At 53.4% G+C, this 15,491-nt stretch overlaps 1 protein-coding gene across 6 annotated transcripts in view; it reads left to right on the plus strand.

Moving 5' to 3' along the window:
• Positions 1 to 14,849, plus strand: part of Osbp2 (oxysterol binding protein 2) — a 160,541-nt gene extending 145,692 nt beyond the window's left edge. For 3 of the 6 annotated variants that reach the window (XM_028870681.2, XM_037208133.1, XM_028870684.2), the window contains 11 exons: positions 1,100 to 1,292; positions 1,816 to 1,933; positions 3,502 to 3,565; positions 3,817 to 3,966; positions 5,001 to 5,246; positions 7,643 to 7,763; positions 8,016 to 8,119; positions 8,192 to 8,287; positions 8,365 to 8,540; positions 13,078 to 13,304; positions 13,448 to 14,849. In XM_028870681.2, coding sequence (XP_028726514.1) covers positions 1,100 to 1,292; positions 1,816 to 1,933; positions 3,502 to 3,565; positions 3,817 to 3,966; positions 5,001 to 5,246; positions 7,643 to 7,763; positions 8,016 to 8,119; positions 8,192 to 8,287; positions 8,365 to 8,540; positions 13,078 to 13,304; positions 13,448 to 13,590 — 1,638 coding nt within the window. In that variant the 3' untranslated portion in view covers positions 13,591 to 14,849. The remainder of the gene's footprint in view (positions 1 to 1,099; positions 1,293 to 1,815; positions 1,934 to 3,501; positions 3,566 to 3,816; positions 3,967 to 5,000; positions 5,247 to 7,642; positions 7,764 to 8,015; positions 8,120 to 8,191; positions 8,288 to 8,364; positions 8,541 to 13,077; positions 13,305 to 13,447) is intronic. The other 3 variants (XM_037208132.1, XM_028870682.2, XM_028870683.2) reach the window with 3 other exon arrangements.
• Positions 14,850 to 15,491: the final 642 nt, after the last annotated feature.

A 15,491-nucleotide genomic window follows, 5' to 3' on the forward strand; every position in this document is an offset into this window, starting at 1 on the left:
CAAGATGAAAGGTTTTATCTCAGAGGAAGCTGCCCTCTTCAGGTTGCGGTTGGTGTCACACTGTACTGCATGGGTGGTTTGCAGTCACAACTCCATGTTAGCCTCCACATTCCAGGAGGGAAGGAACTGCGTACATGCACTTACTTCTTTCTGCTCTTACTGTGGATGTATGACCAGCTTCTTGAAGACCCACCACTGTGACTTCTGTGCCAGGATAAATCGTAACCTGGAGTTGTAAGCCAAATAAAGCCCTCTTTTTTTGTGGGGCAGGGCATGAGGAGCATTTTGTCACAGCACCAGAAATGAAGCCAGAACAAAAAGTGTTAATGGCGGAACATAGTGGCCCACACCTGTCATCCCAGGACACATAGGAAGCAGAGTCGAGATGATTGTGAGCTCTGGCTCATCCTGGGCTATGTAGTAAGTTCCCGGCTAGTCTCAGCTACATAGTGAGACTGTCTCAAAACACACACCCCATCCCACCCCACCCCACCCCTGTGCTTAAAAAAAAAAGTAAAGAAAAGGCAGAATTATGTGATAGGAATGATAAAGTGACTTGGTGGAAAGTTCCAGTCTTAGCCACACCCCCTTTCTCCATGGGGTCTGCCACTGCAGAGTGAACCTAGGGCCTCCAGCACTAAGCTATAGTCCCAGCCCTACTTTCTACTTTTTATTTTGAGACAGAATCTCACTAAGTCACCCAGCTGGCCCTGAACTCACTCTATAGCTCAGGCTGGCCTTGAACTTAACCACCCTGCCTCCGCCTCCTGTGTGGATGGAATTACAGGCCTGCGCCACCATGCCCAGCCAGTCTTGGTTCTTTTCAAACAAGGCTTGTTAGCCTCTGAGCCAGGAAGTTTGTGGCTTACTGTCCTTCTTGACCAAAGCCAGGGAATGCTGGAAAGATTAAGGCTGCCTTGGATCCCACCAGGGACCTTGCACCCGGTAAGGATGTTCCAGCAGACAGCTGAGGTCCTAGCCGTGATGAGCAATAGGGGAAGACAGTAACTGGAGGTTGGGCATGCTCCGAATGGAACCTGGCTGAGGTAAGCTGACCAGGCCACAGTCTGCGGCTTACATGGCGGTTGATCCTTCCCAGGCCTGCAAGGACTTTCTGGAACTAGCGGAGATTCACAGCCGGAGATGGCAGAAGGCTCTGAATTATGAGCAGGAGCAGCGCGCCCACCTGGAGGAGACCATTGAGCAGCTCGCCAAACAGCACAACAGCCTTGAGAGAGCCGTTTGCAACACCCCCGGCGGGCCAGTGGACCCCAGCAAGAGCCTCAGTGAGGGTGCGTGGGAAGGCGAGGCTGGTGGGTGGGCGGGCGGCCCTCTAAGGCCCATAGACCTGCCCCTTAAAGTGACCTCGTGCCATGCGAGCTTGTCCGAAGAGTACAGACTGTGGGCTGTGGCGCTGTATGCCCCATACCTGCCACCAACTAGCAACAGCCCCCACCCACCATGTCCCAAATGTTCAGTGAGCCCAGCTGTTCTCTCTGAGGCAGGGGTTGCCCGTGTGTCAGGTGGCTCCTGCCTAACATCAGGCTAGGGGGCATCACAGCTGCCCTGGGCAGGAAAGCTGGGCTGCAGGCAGGCAGGCTAGGCAAACACGGACAAACCAGGAAGCTTCTGGAAGGCAGTGTCTGAGCAGTGGTGAGTTGGGAGGAAAATGCCCTATCCCAGCAAAGCAAGAAGGGTGGACACAGTGCAGGGTGATCGGGGTCGGGGGTGTCTGAAGCTGGGCAGGTAAAGCCAGTGGGGTAGAGGGGACGGCGTCAGGATGAGGCTGTAAACGGAGCATCTCTGCGTGTCTAGGAAGCTTCCTGACCTCCAAAGGAGAGAACAGTGAAGAAGATGAAGATACTGAGTACTTCGATGCCATGGAGGACTCTGCATCTTTCATCACTGTAATCACCGAGTCCAAGGAAGACAGGTAGGATGCACCGTGAGCAGAGATGGCCGCTCTAGCCCAGGGGATCTCCCCCTCCCTGGGGCAGTGTCTCTGACTGGTTCTTGGGCTACACCTGGCTTTTTGACCAGCTGGACATTTGGGGTAGTCTTTCAATCTCAGGCAAGATAGTATTGCTTATGTTCTTTTCTTTGTTACATTAAAAAAAAATACCTGAATGGTTTGCACCTGGAAGTTAAAAGGGGCACTGGCTGGATCACTTCCAGCCTGGAGGGAGAAAAGTGGGGAAGGAAAGATCCAGCAAACCCCAGCTCTGAGAACAGCACAGGCACCCATCACCCTCTCCAGCATCATCATTTGGGAACAGACAAGATGCCCAGTCTTGTTTTCTATTGACAAACCTGTTTCATAAAAGGCTGCTCATTTGGGCTTTTTCAGGATTCACTGGTTAACATAGAGTAGTGACCGGTGAGGGAGTCAGACGCTCGGGTGCATAGGGAAGGCCCACGGTGTGGCTAGCACAGACAAACAGCTGAGAAGGAAAATGGGAAGCAGATAGGCTAGACAGGAGCTGTGCTCAGGGGGCCAGGTTGGTGACAGGTCCCAGCCATTCTTTCTTGTTCTGTTGCTGAGGGCTCCGTGGACCAGCATGCTCCATCACTTCCTTGTCCTGATGTCTTCTGGGGAAAGGGCTGTCCAAGCACCAGTGTGCTTTCAGCTCAGAAACTCTATTTCCCAGGAACATTAAATTTAGAGAGAGAAAAAAAGTGAGATATGGTGGCATACCCCTTTAATCCCAGCACTCTGTAGGCAGAGGCAGGCAGATCTCTGTGAGTTCAAGGCCAGCCAGGTCTACATTGTGAGCTCCAGGCTAGCCAGGGCTACATAACAAGTTCCTATCTTAAAAAGGTAAAGACAGTATCTCAGTATCTCATTTTAACCCAAGGCTAGCATAGTTTGGCCATCTGAACTCCCATCCACCCACCACCAACAGCATCGATTCTTATGGTTCTGCAACCAGGGTCATCCTGCTCTCATCACCCTGAGGGGTCTGGGCTCCCTACGATCCCCTGGTCTTCCTGCCTGTCTCCTGAGGCCCTAGGCCTAGCTCAACCTGGCTGACCCACACTGCCCGCCAATAGGCTTCTAGAGCCTGGGCCCTCAGCCTTGGCGTCCCTGCTGCTGTGGCAATCTATCCCACACGTGTCAGAGCAGGTGTGCATCAGACCCAGCACTTGAGGACCCCCAGTGTGGGAAGCAGATAAAGACACACTTTATATCTGTGGGACAAAGGGGCCCATGGGGCTTCTACCAGGCTCTTCCAGACACGGTACTTACCAGTTGCCCTCTTCTTGGTCCTGGGTACAAGGGGGCAGCAAGTACTAATGAATGGAACTTCAATGCTGTGAGCAACCATGGTGGGTAGGGCCTCTCCAGATGACTACCTGGGTCCCTCAGCCAGACATAGTCCCTTGGGTAAAGATGCCTCTGGGCCACCCTCATACCTCAGCGCTGTCTAGATAGAAGGTAGGCAGGGTTAGAGATGGATATCAGAATTTGTCCTTAACTTGCTTCCCCTTCCTTTCCTGCAGAAAAGCCGAGGGTGGAACTGGGTCAACCTCTGTGGACTGGACCCCAGCAGATAATGTACGTGAGGTGGGAGCACACAAAAGCCAAGAGGTGGCCAGGCACTTCAGTTCCAGGGTTGGGGAGGTGTCAGCACTACGAGCTTAGGACCACCTTTGAGTCCTAGACCTGCCTCCCATGTGGCAGGCAGAGGTGGCCTCTGCCCTTATCTCCAGGCAGTGTAGCAGTATATGGCTTTTCCCCCGGTTCTTGGAGGGTCAGGAGCAAGTGCATGGACTTGGCTTGGGGGTGGTCTGCTGACGGTATGCCTGGTTCTCCAGCAGGTGTTAGATGGTGCCTCCTTTGTGCCCAAGGATTCATGCAAAGTTAAACGGCGGGCCCGCATCCCCGATAAGCCCAACTACAGCCTTAACCTCTGGAGCATCATGAAGAACTGCATCGGCCGAGAGCTCTCCCGGATCCCCATGCCAGTAGGCACCTCTGGGCAGGAATCACGGGGGCTCCTGGGATGTGGCACATGAGACTCTGGGGTGTTGTTTTTTCCATGATACCTGAGGGGTTGATTCTTTGTGTTCCTTAGATGATCCCACAGAGAACAGGGACCTTCAGACTGCGAAGGAAGGAGCCAAGACAGAGAGCTCTGTGTGATTATAGCTGGGGGACCCCAGGAAGACCCATAGCATCCCCACTGTCCTCGCGTGGTAGATGGGGGTGGCAGAGATAAGTAGGCTTTGGGGGTGAAGAGGCCGTCCTTCCTGCCAGAGGCTGTCCCTGGGGCACTCTTGGCAAATGGAGACTCAGCAAGGTCATAGAGCCTTCCAAGGGCATCTGGCGTCCCTGTGGACTAGGCTGTAGCGTCATCTCCACCGCCGAAGAGCTTGGGGCTCCTGGCTAGCCAGTTTTACTGGGCGACACATGAGTCCTTTCATATCTCTGGTCTCTGTGTCAACACTGCCCAGCTGAACCACAGTACACATGTGCACGCATGCACGCACGCACGCACGCACGCACGCACACGCACTATGAATCTGGAGGGTAGAGTGGGACAATGTTATCAGGAAAGGCTCCCCTTCTAGGGGAGCCTAACCCTGACTTGTCTGAGGCTAATGGAGCCGATTCCCACTCATCCTGCACAGCACAGGAGTTCTTGACACAACACCTAGTCCGTGGTTCCAAACCAGGAGGATCTGCATCCCCCATCTGTGGAGCCCTGACCCACTGTTTCTGGCTTTGAGCCTGGTGGGCCAGCTCTGGTCACATGGTGGCCTGCTGCCACGGCTTCTGTGGAGTAGGCATCCTCGTGAGAGAAGAGGGACAGTGCCCATCATCAATCAGGGTGGCACCAAGTGGCATTGTCAGCAAGTGACACGTGCTGAGGGGAAATCGAAGGCAGGACGTGCTGGACATGGAACCTCACTGTGAAGGTGCCACCAGAGCAGGGATGTCCCTCGGCGTTTGAGAAAGGCAGGGGGCTCTGACGGCCTCCTCCCTGCCACACCCGCAGGTGAACTTCAATGAGCCCTTGTCCATGCTCCAGCGACTCACCGAGGACCTGGAGTACCACCACCTACTGGACAAGGCGGTGCACTGCACTAGCTCGGTGGAGCAGATGTGCCTGGTTGCTGCCTTCTCCGTCTCCTCCTACTCCACCACGGTGCACCGCATCGCCAAGCCCTTCAATCCTATGCTGGGGGAGACCTTTGAGTTGGACCGCCTGGAGGACATGGGCCTGCGCTCCCTCTGTGAGCAGGTAAGGCCTGGCCTGGGACCTGAAGAGAGCCTGTAGTTCATGTCTACCTGGGCAGCCGGCCCCTCCTGGCAAGGCCAGGTCCACAGTCTCCTAGATATAGGGAGGGGCGAGGGAGGAGAGCGGGGTGTGACAGAGCCCGGTCTGGTGCTGGCAGGGAGCCAGGGAACGGGGCCAAAGTAGAGGGTCCTCTAGAGGGGTCCCCGGGGAGTCCAGGCTAGAGCACACAGGTCAGCACGGCGCTGAAAAGTGACAGGCTGCAGCCTGGGACATGCACGCTGGGAGGGACGCTTCCCTGGTCAGTTGTACCACTTCTCCATGAAGATAAGTCAGCTCTACACAGGATGCTGAACCAGGGTGTCCTTGTGCGCAGGGCCAGTGCTGCCGCGCTGCTCTGGCTCCACGATTAGCCTGAGTGGCTGCCAGTTTAGAGACACCCCGGGGCCCTGTAAGGACCTGTGAGAGGCGACCTCAGTAACCAGTTTAGAGACACCCCGGGGCCCTGTAAGGACCTGTAAGGTGACCTCAGTAACCAGCACAGGATTCAGTGGCTGAGTTTGAAACAGGAATCAGAAAATGTGCCAACCCTTGAGATGTGGGGTTTGGTGCTCTCAAAGTCCTTGGTTTGGACGCCACCTTTCTTCATCCAGCCAGTGGCGAGTGCCCTGGAGGTGTCGGACGTGGTCAGACACCGAGGGCCCAGCTGGGACAGGACGACACAGGGCTCTTGTCACAAGTGGCACTTTCTTATGGCTGCTTCGGCAGGGAGGTCAGGAAAGCAGTCTAGAAAGGAGGAGGACTGATGGGAAAGAGAGAGGAGTGGATAGGGAGCAGCCGGGCAGGCATCTGTACCACCCGTGCTGACTGGGGCTTGCTCTGCCCCGGAGATCTGGGAGAGTGTGAACGAGGCTGGGAAACCAAATGCTGGCTGCACTTTGAAAGGAAGAGACGGCATTTGCTGAGGCAGCCATGAAGAGCATGAGGGGGCAGTGGAGAGTCCATTGCCTGAGTATGAGCAGCGGGGATGAAGAGGGGTCCTGAAACGGAAGTGGAAATGTCACAGGCACCAGGGCCTCCACCTGGGCTCAGTCCCTGCACTTGCTCACAAGGCTTGCTCTACTTGAATGTGTAAACCCCCATCATGGGGAACAGCGGCACTCACGGACAGCAGCACCTCCATCCTTGAGGGCAGCAGGCAGGCTGTGTCTCTCTACTTCCAATCCACAGGAGGCATAAAGTACCATTGGTGGAAACAGAAACAATAACCATGGGGGAGCACTGGGCTCACTGAGTCCCTGAGTGGAATCTAGGGACAGAGATAGACCTGGAGACTGCGTGAGGCACCCTGAAGAGCAAGGAGGCTGGGCCAGGCAGAGCCTGGCAGTTGTGGAATTGGGAGGGGCCACCATGAGGAGTCAATGGCACTGCCACTCTATGTAGGGACAGAGCCAGCAGACAGGTGCCCTGGGGGTGGGGTAGCAGTCAGGGGTGTTCTGTGGTACTGGGGGCCCTGGTGTATGTAGGGGGCACACAAGGCCCATGGCAAGACACTAATGTGACTCCCACTCTGAAGTTGGACCCAATTCTTCCCCTCAGCTAATATGGTTCTGCCAGTCTGTCCCCAACCTGTGTAGCTGTTTGGGGCCAGCCTGAACTATGTGCCCCTGCCAAATACATGGATGGCATCTTAGTTACTCTTCTATTGCTGTGATACAACACCATGAAGAGAAAGTTTAATTTGGCATACAGTTACAGATTAGAGTTTATACAATAGAGGGCTAGAACTTATGGTGCTGGAGTAAGGGCAGGGAGACAGGGGACCAGAGCAGCAGCTGAGAGCTTACATCTTGATCCCCAGCATGGGTCAGAGAGAGAGAGAGAGAACTAACCAGCAGTGGCATGGGCTCTTTCAACCTCAAAGTCCACCCCCAGTGACACACTTCCTTGAATAAGGCCTCACTTCCTAATCCTTCCCAAACAGTTCTAGGTGTTCAAACACAGGAGCCTATGGGGGGCATTCTCCTTCAGATTGCCACACCTAGGAGGGTTAAGTGAGGCGGGCACAGAAACCTCAGTAATGCAACACCTTCTACTTCCTGGACACAAACTCTGCTTCCCCTGCCCCACTGTTTCCCAAGGGCCCAGGCAGGGCTTCTCAGTCGTGCCACACTCCATGGGCTGGGCAAGCCCAGGATGGACACTGCCAGGCTGCTCTTCTGCTAGGGATACTGTGCTCCCTGGGGACCTGCCTTGGGATCAGGGTCACTAAGAGGAACAGTGGCCTGGGCCCACTCCTGGGATACACAGGATGGAGCCAGGCGTCCTGAACATAGGGTAGGCCGTCCTCCCCTGGCTGAGTCTGCGTCTAGCTGTGCTCACACCCGCTGGTCTGGTCCCAGGTGAGCCACCACCCCCCATCTGCTGCCCACCACGTCTTCTCTAAGCATGGCTGGAGCCTGTGGCAGGAGATCACCATCGCCAGCAAGTTCCGGGGGAAATACATCTCCATCATGCCACTTGGTGAGCTCGGGCTCCGGGTTCCCAAGACGGGAAGATGGTCAGGTTCAGAGGGAGGGCTTTGCATATCTAAAGGCCAGGTGTGGCCCCCCGGGGAGGCTGCACTGCCCACATCCACTGCCCACCCATCTCCTAACCTATACCCCATCCCCTCCAAGCGTCACAGATATTCCTGTGTTCTTGACCCTGGGCCGGTGGGTGGTCTGGCCAGAGACCGATGAGGAACCCATGACCTCTGACCTATCTGGCCTCCAGGTGCCATCCACTTAGAATTCCAGGCCAGTGGCAATCACTACGTGTGGAGGAAGAGTACCTCGACTGTGCACAACATCATCGTGGGCAAGCTCTGGATTGACCAGGTCAGTGGGCGCTTGGGGAGGTGGGGTCTCTGGCTTAGGGGCTGGTCACTGACCATCACCTGCTCTCTCTAGTCAGGGGACATTGAGATTGTGAACCATAAGACCAAGGACCGGTGCCAGCTGAAGTTCGTGCCCTACAGCTACTTCTCCAAAGAAGCAGCCCGAAAGGTAACTAGGACCACAGCCTGGAACCCCAGTGGTCCCAGAGCAGACTGGGTGCTTATGTGTCCTGCCAATGTTCGCAGGTGACTGGAGTGGTGAGTGATGGTAATGGCAAGGCCCACTATGTGCTGTCAGGCTCCTGGGACGAGCAGATGGAGTACTCTAAGATCGTGCACAGCAGCCCCAGCTCTGATGGAAAGCAAAAAACCGTCTACCAGACGCTGCCTGCCAAGCTGCTATGGAGGAAATACCCACTGCCGTGAGTCAAGCCGGAGTGCCAGCTCTGGGGAAATGGGGACCAAGAGAGGCAGAGAAAAGAGGGCAAGGAGGAGACAGGCATAGGGCCACCCCTGCCCCACCTGGCCGGGAGCACAGGGGTCTGGGGAATTGAGTCTAGCAGAGAGCAGGGCCAGGAGGCCAACATCCCAGTGCAGAAGGGGCTGCCCGGCGGTCCGTGGCCTAAAGCTAGCCAGTGGCAGCAAATGCTGTGTAGACACTTTGAACAAAGTGACAGGGTAGACTCCTTCCCTGCAATGCCACAGAAGTAAAAACAAGCTCGAAAACAACTCACAGGAAACTGGGTGGGAAACGTACAGTGAAAACAAAAGAGAAAATTCTGCAAAGGAAAAATAACTGAAACTGAGAATCCACAGCAAGGTTGGGTAGAGCAAATGTGGCCTTGGGATACAGGTCGGAAGAAACATGTTGTGGCATAAATGCAAAAGCTGGGAGCCAGGCACGGAGAAACACCTGCAACTCAGAAGGTGGAGACGGAAGGGATGCAAGTTTGGGCCAGCCTGAGCTGTGTCGTGAGCCGGCCTGAACTGCACAGTGAGGACCTGTCTCAAGAAGCCAAAAGAGAGAGCTGAAGTGGGAAGGCCTACTCCTTGGTCACCCTGAGGGAGTTTCAGGGTAACTCATGAAAGCATGTGCAGAATTCACCCCCAGACTCCCTGGACAGTCCTCAGCCGCATAAGGTCCACAGCAAGGTTGAGAGCCATATCTAGCGTGCTCCTAGCCCAGAGTCCCAGGAGACAGGTGCTGCTGGAGAGAGAACACCAGAGGACTTTCCCTGTCTATTAAAGTGGTAGTTTGGTTTTTTCCCTTCAGGTCACTCTTTAGCCCAGGTTGGCCTGGGACTTGCTATGTAGCTCAAGCCTCAAATTTGTAATCCTCCTGCCTCAACCTCCCAAGCGCTTGGATTTCAATTATGTACCACTATGCCTAGCTCCAAGCAGCCAGATTCTTAGGAAGATATTACTTGTTGATATCCTGTACCCCAACAGCAATATTGTCTTCAGCAATAACAGGAGCCTAAAGACAGCCAGATGGCATCTTGCAGGTGCCGACAGATCACATTACCACTGACTGAAAGAGGAGGGGATACTGCCATCCTCACTAACCCCCACACTAACACCTTTGCCTGGACTCACAGGAGTGAAGTAAGGAAGCAATACAAATGGGAAGGCGGCAGAACAGGTAATTAACCTAAACCTTTTTCCTGAAGATGCAGACACAGCTCAGTGGCAAAGCCCCAGTGTGCCTAGTGTATACAAGCCCTTGTTCAGTCCCAGCACAGGGGACAAGTTCCCAGATTAGAAGTAAAGAGATGTAGACTCTGGGTCAAAAGAACCTATAGAGTGGTCAAGATAAGAGATAAAGAGCACGTCCATCTAGAATATGCTGCAGTCAAAATGGCCTAAAGCAGGAGGATCACCAGTTCAAGGCTAGCCTGGGCTACAAATCCTGTCTCAGGGAAAAAAAAGAAGTCAGTGTTTCAATTTAATTTTTTACTTTTATTTTATATATGGATGTATTCTGCATGCATAACTGTGCACTGCCTGTATGCAATGCCCTAAAAGGCCAGAAGAGGGAATCAGATCACTTGGAACTGGGGAGTTATGGGTGGTTGTGAGCCGTCACGTGGGTGCTGAGTGCTCTTACCCATTGAACTACAGCTCCAGCCCCTCGATTTATTTTAAACAATAAGGACCCCAGGACATTTTGAAGGCCAGAGAAAAGGTGACCTGCCCTACTGAGTCTCGGGACTTTGAGGTTGTAGTGGAATGGAACAGCGTGCCTGGCAAGGCCCTCATCAGTTTATGTATCTCTGAAACATGACAGAGGCACAGCAAGTCCTGCGGAAGGATGAGAGTGCTCAGTGCAAGAGTCTGGGACAGACAGACTTCATCCCATACGGGGAAAGAACCAACCCCCCCCCTCCCACACACACACACACACACCGTGCACTGTAACAAAAATCAACTCCAGACAGCATTTCCCAGGGAGACTGAGTCTGCCTGACTGTTAAGCAGTAAGTAGCGCTCTGAATGTAAAACTATAGGCAACTTGACCGTCTTTTAGCCCATATGACAATGTATCTTAACACACACAGAGACGCAATGCTGATGCACTTAAGTCTACCAGAGGACTTTTGTTCATTAAGATGACCAAAAGGACCCTTTACACCAGGTGTGGTGGTGCACACCTGCATTTTCAGCACCTGGGAAGTAGGGACAAGATGATAGGAAGTCTATGGCAAACTTGGTACACAGTGAATTTGAGATTTGAGGCTACATAAGACCCTGCCTCAAAAAAAAAAAAAAAAAAAAAAAAAAAAGGAATACATCCACAGTACCTGTACTTGGCACAGGGTTACAGTCAAGCACAAAGACAGAGCTTTGTGGTGCAGCCTTTAATCCCAGCACTCAGGAAGCAGAGGAGCTCTGAGTTCAAGGCTAGCCTGGTCTACACAGTAAGTTCCTGGCCAGCTGAAGGTACATAGTAAGACTGTGTTAGTTCCTGTTCTGTTGCTGTGAAGAGACACCATGACGCGTCTCTGAAGAGACAGTTTATAAAAGAAAGCATTTCCTTGGGGCTGGCTTACAGTTCAGAAGCTCAGTCTGTTATTGTCATGCTGGTGAGCATGGCTGCAGGCATGGGGCTGGAGTGGTATTTGAGAGTTTACATCCCAATCTGCAGGCAGCAGCAAGCAGAAAGAGAGAGGGAGAAAGAGGGAAAGAGAGAGGGAGAGGGAGCAAGAGAGAGTGGGCCTGGCCTAGGCTTTGAAAAGGCCAAAGCCCACCTCAGTATAGCGTCTCAGAACCCAACCCCTCATGTGAATTCTCCAACCTGACACTGAGTGGGAAATTCCACAGCAGACTTCTCTCGAGGGGTCACAGTGCAAGTACACTGTGTTAACCCACCCTTAGGCTGTGCTTATGATATAGCTGAAACACACATGCATTGCCTGTTTAGACTAAGTCCTATTCCCCAAGATAGCTCATTATGCCTACACAATACTTCAAACTCGCCGACATTTCGAAAAAGTGTGCAGTCTGAAATTTCATGAAGTGCTCCAGTCTAGGTATGAGATTGAAACAAGTTTTTAAAACTCCAGCTAATCTACAAAAGATATGTTTAAATAAGAAAATAAAGGGGAGCTAGGTTAAGAGCTGCTTCTCTAGAGGACCCGGTTCAATTCCCAGCCCTCACCTGGCAGCTCGTAAGTGCCTATAACTCCAGTTTCAGGGACTCATAGCACCAGGCATGCACATGGCAAAATTTCCACACATAAAATAAATCTTTTTTTTTATTTTGAAGAAAATAAAGATAGGAACAAAAGGGTGAAAAGATAAGTCCACCCAACCTCCCCCACAATCCCCCACCAGAGCCGGAGGGTGTCACAGCAAACTACAGCAAAAACCTAACAACAGCGATCACCAGGCGAGTGAGTTTTCAATTTGAACAGACCTTGCATCTAACAACACAGCCTCAAGATACAGATAGCACAGGGTGATCGAAATAGAAAAGGAAAGGGACCGAGTTACAACCAGCAAGGGAAATTTTGATTTGCTGCTCTGAGTTATGGGAAGTAAAACAATAGCAACAGCATGGAGTCTAAGTCTGAACAACAGAAATCACTAGCCAGCCATAGAGCACTGTGTCGCCCAGCTGCACAAACCCATGAGGGCCATCTGCAACCTGTCCAGAGGGTGGACCACAGGACACAGTTCAAAGTACTAAAAATGCACCAGGGGAGTCCAGAGCCATCTGCAACCTGTACAGAGGGTGGACCACAGGACACAGTTCAAAGTACTAAAATGCACCAGGGGAGTCCAGAGCAATTTCGTAGAGGAAAACAAAACAAACAAAACATGGCTATACGTTTAAGAACTATACTTCCAACTAATCCTAAGGCAGACAAGCTGTGATGAAAGCCGGCAAATACACCTTGAATGACTACAAGAAGGTTGGTAAGTGCTGCAACTCGGCTGATGTCCAAGTGACATGCAGCTTTGAAATGCGGACCACACCAGAAAAACGGAATAAAAACAATGAGATAAGCCTCCATCCCGAGGCCGAAAACAAGCGGAAGCAGCAGCTCCAGCCAAGTAGTAAGGAATATGGTGCGTAATAAAGCAGAAAACTCTAGAGAGGGACGAAGTTTTCTCTCCAACCAATGAACACACAGGCAGCTTCGACCTGGATGTTGAAAATCGCCAAGGAGCTACAACCAACATGGCTGTGCCTAGCGCTCAGAAAAACAGAATAGTAGGAGAAAACGTTATGCTGATAAATCAGACACCGATTAAAAAAAAAAAAAAGACAAATTCCCGGAGAAGTCCGACGTAGCGAAGCAGTTGCAGGTGGGTGAGACCATGCCAGGTGAGGGCTATAGAGGGCGCGTCCGACCCAGCTGCTGGGCTTTGCAGGCTGGGCTCCTGAAGGGTGAGCAGGAGCCCGCCAGGGAAGGGTCCTGCCTGGTCGCTCACACTACCGCGTCGCCGCTGCAGGGAGAACGCGGAGAACATGTACTATTTCTCCGAGCTGGCCCTGACCCTCAACGAGCAGGAGGACGGTGTAGCGCCCACCGACAGCCGCCTGCGGCCGGACCAGCGACTGATGGAGAAGGGGCGCTGGGACGAGGCCAACACGGAGAAGCAGCGGCTGGAGGAGAAGCAGCGCCTATCCCGCCGACGGCGGCTGGAGACGTGCGCGGCGAGCTGCGGCGGCGAGGATGGTGAGCCCAGAGCAAGAGCATGGCGGGGGAGGGGTGAGCCCCGGCGGGATGGGAGGGGTGGGGGGAGCCCGGGGGGGGGGGTGAGTCCCCGGCATGGCCAGGGCAGCGGGCAGCGCCCCTCACCCGCTGTGCCTGCCAAGCAGAGAAGGAGTCAGACTGCTATGCGCCGCTGTGGTTCGAGAAGAGGCTGGACCCGCTGACCGGGGAGATGGCCTGCATGTACAAGGGCGGCTACTGGGAGGCCAAGGAGAAGAAGGACTGGCACATGTGCCCCAACATCTTCTGAGCCACTCCTGCGGCAAATACAGCGCCTGCACAGCCCTCGGCCTGTTCTTTAATGCACCCAACTTAGTACTGAACCACACCTGTGCACACGGGCACACACACGCGCACACACACACACACACACACACCTTTTTCCTAAAGGGGGCTCCCACCTTAGAAGGGGTAAGGGCTGACCTGGGTTTTCTCCAGCCCCCAGGTCGCCAGCCCGTTATTGTTGACTTGGGCCCCATGGGCACCCTAGTTCCCGGTTACCACACCTCAGGCCGGCCGGCTGGGCCATGGGCTGCTCAGGTCACTAACCCCAACCCAGGGAGAAACTACCCCCTCCTAGGGAGCCTCTTTTGACTTTTTTAAGAAAAGAAAAAAACAAAAACAAAACAACAACAAAAACAACTCCCATTTCTTTCTAACGATGAGGTTTAGTAACTTTTTAGCACATCACTTAGAAGACTTGCTTTCCAAGTGTGCGGTTCTTGCCACCAAACTGTCCTGGCAAGAAACGCTCTTCTAAAGACATAAGGAAGCCAGGCCCCTTTGAGTGGGGAGCTCTTCTAACAGCTAGGTTCTGTATCTGGCTGTCCAAGCTCCAGGAGTTCAAATCACAGAGACCGTGGGAAGCCCGCCTGACCTCCACAGGTGGGGGGGCTCCCTGGAGGGACGACCCGCGATGTGAGCAGGGAGGCAGTTGAAGGCTGCCCCGGAGCAGGCGGACAGCAGCAGCCCCTGCCAGGCCTTGGCCATGCTGGGACGGTGCCCCAGCCCCCAGAAGGCCGAGAAGGGCTGAAAGGCAGGGCCAGGAGGTGCTCCCTGCCAAGAACCAGGCCCCCAAATCAGCAATAAGGAACAAACCCTTCACTTAGCCTGGGCTGGTGACCCAGGCTCCAGACACCTGGCCTCTCGCCTTGTCCTTGGGCATCAGGGGTGCCTCATCTCAGCACTCCTGACATCTTTATTTGCCTAATTTATATATATGATATATAAATATATATAAAATAGCTATTTTGCTTAAATTTCTATGATATGTGAAAGTGAAAAATGATGAAGACAGGGTGTGCCTGTCTGAGTTTGGCTCCCGTTGGCTGTGCCCCGCCCTCCCCTTGTACCCCTTCCAGTGGCTCCTGCCAACCTTGGAAATGAAACATGTGACCCTCAGACCCTCTGACTCTAACCTGTTCCTTCAGTTTGGTCTGGAAAGTTAATTGCAAGGCCTTTCTTTCTACTCCAGGGCTGGTTTTTTATTAAAAAAGAAAAAAATGAAAACAAGTGTGAAATGCCTTATAATGCTACTCTAGAGAGGGAGTGGGGGTGGGGGAGGGGAAGGAAGGGGAGGAGGGGGGAGGGGCATCTGTCTCCTCAGAGCTGGAATGTGCCTCTTCCCAGCAGGCTGAGCAAGCACCTTCTGATGGTAATAAAAGCCTCGGTTCTGGAGTTTTCCACAGCCCTGTCCCAGAATCTGTCTGTGGCTAGATGAAGTGTGGCTAATGACGGTGACAGCCATGTGGGGATGTGGGTGAGGGAGGAGGCATGGCTCTATTCTGCTCAATTCCTAAGCTGCAAGAGGTGAGTCTGGAGGGGGAGGGGGAAGACCTGATGAGCTACTTCTCAATTGACTGAGGGAACACCAACTGACCAGAAGAGAGGCAACTCTGTATCATCATAGCCATGGCGCCCCACAAGTCACGCAGAAGCCACCAACAGCACCTCCTATTCTTTGTTCCTAGAAATGTCCAGGTAGAGGCACCCTGGCCATGGACCCCACAGCCCTCCATAAAGGCTGGTGAGTTCCATGCTGCCTAGCAACTGTGGCCTAGGCAACATCTGTTGCCCTGCTGCCAAGCAACTCATCACTAGCTTCTGAGCCATGGGCCAGAGGCTCCCAGTGAGGGAAGTGGTGGGGCTGGG

The sequence above is a fragment of the Peromyscus leucopus genome, chromosome 7 (assembly GCF_004664715.2).
Source record: "Peromyscus leucopus breed LL Stock chromosome 7, UCI_PerLeu_2.1, whole genome shotgun sequence".
Lineage (NCBI taxonomy): Eukaryota > Metazoa > Chordata > Mammalia > Rodentia > Cricetidae > Peromyscus > Peromyscus leucopus.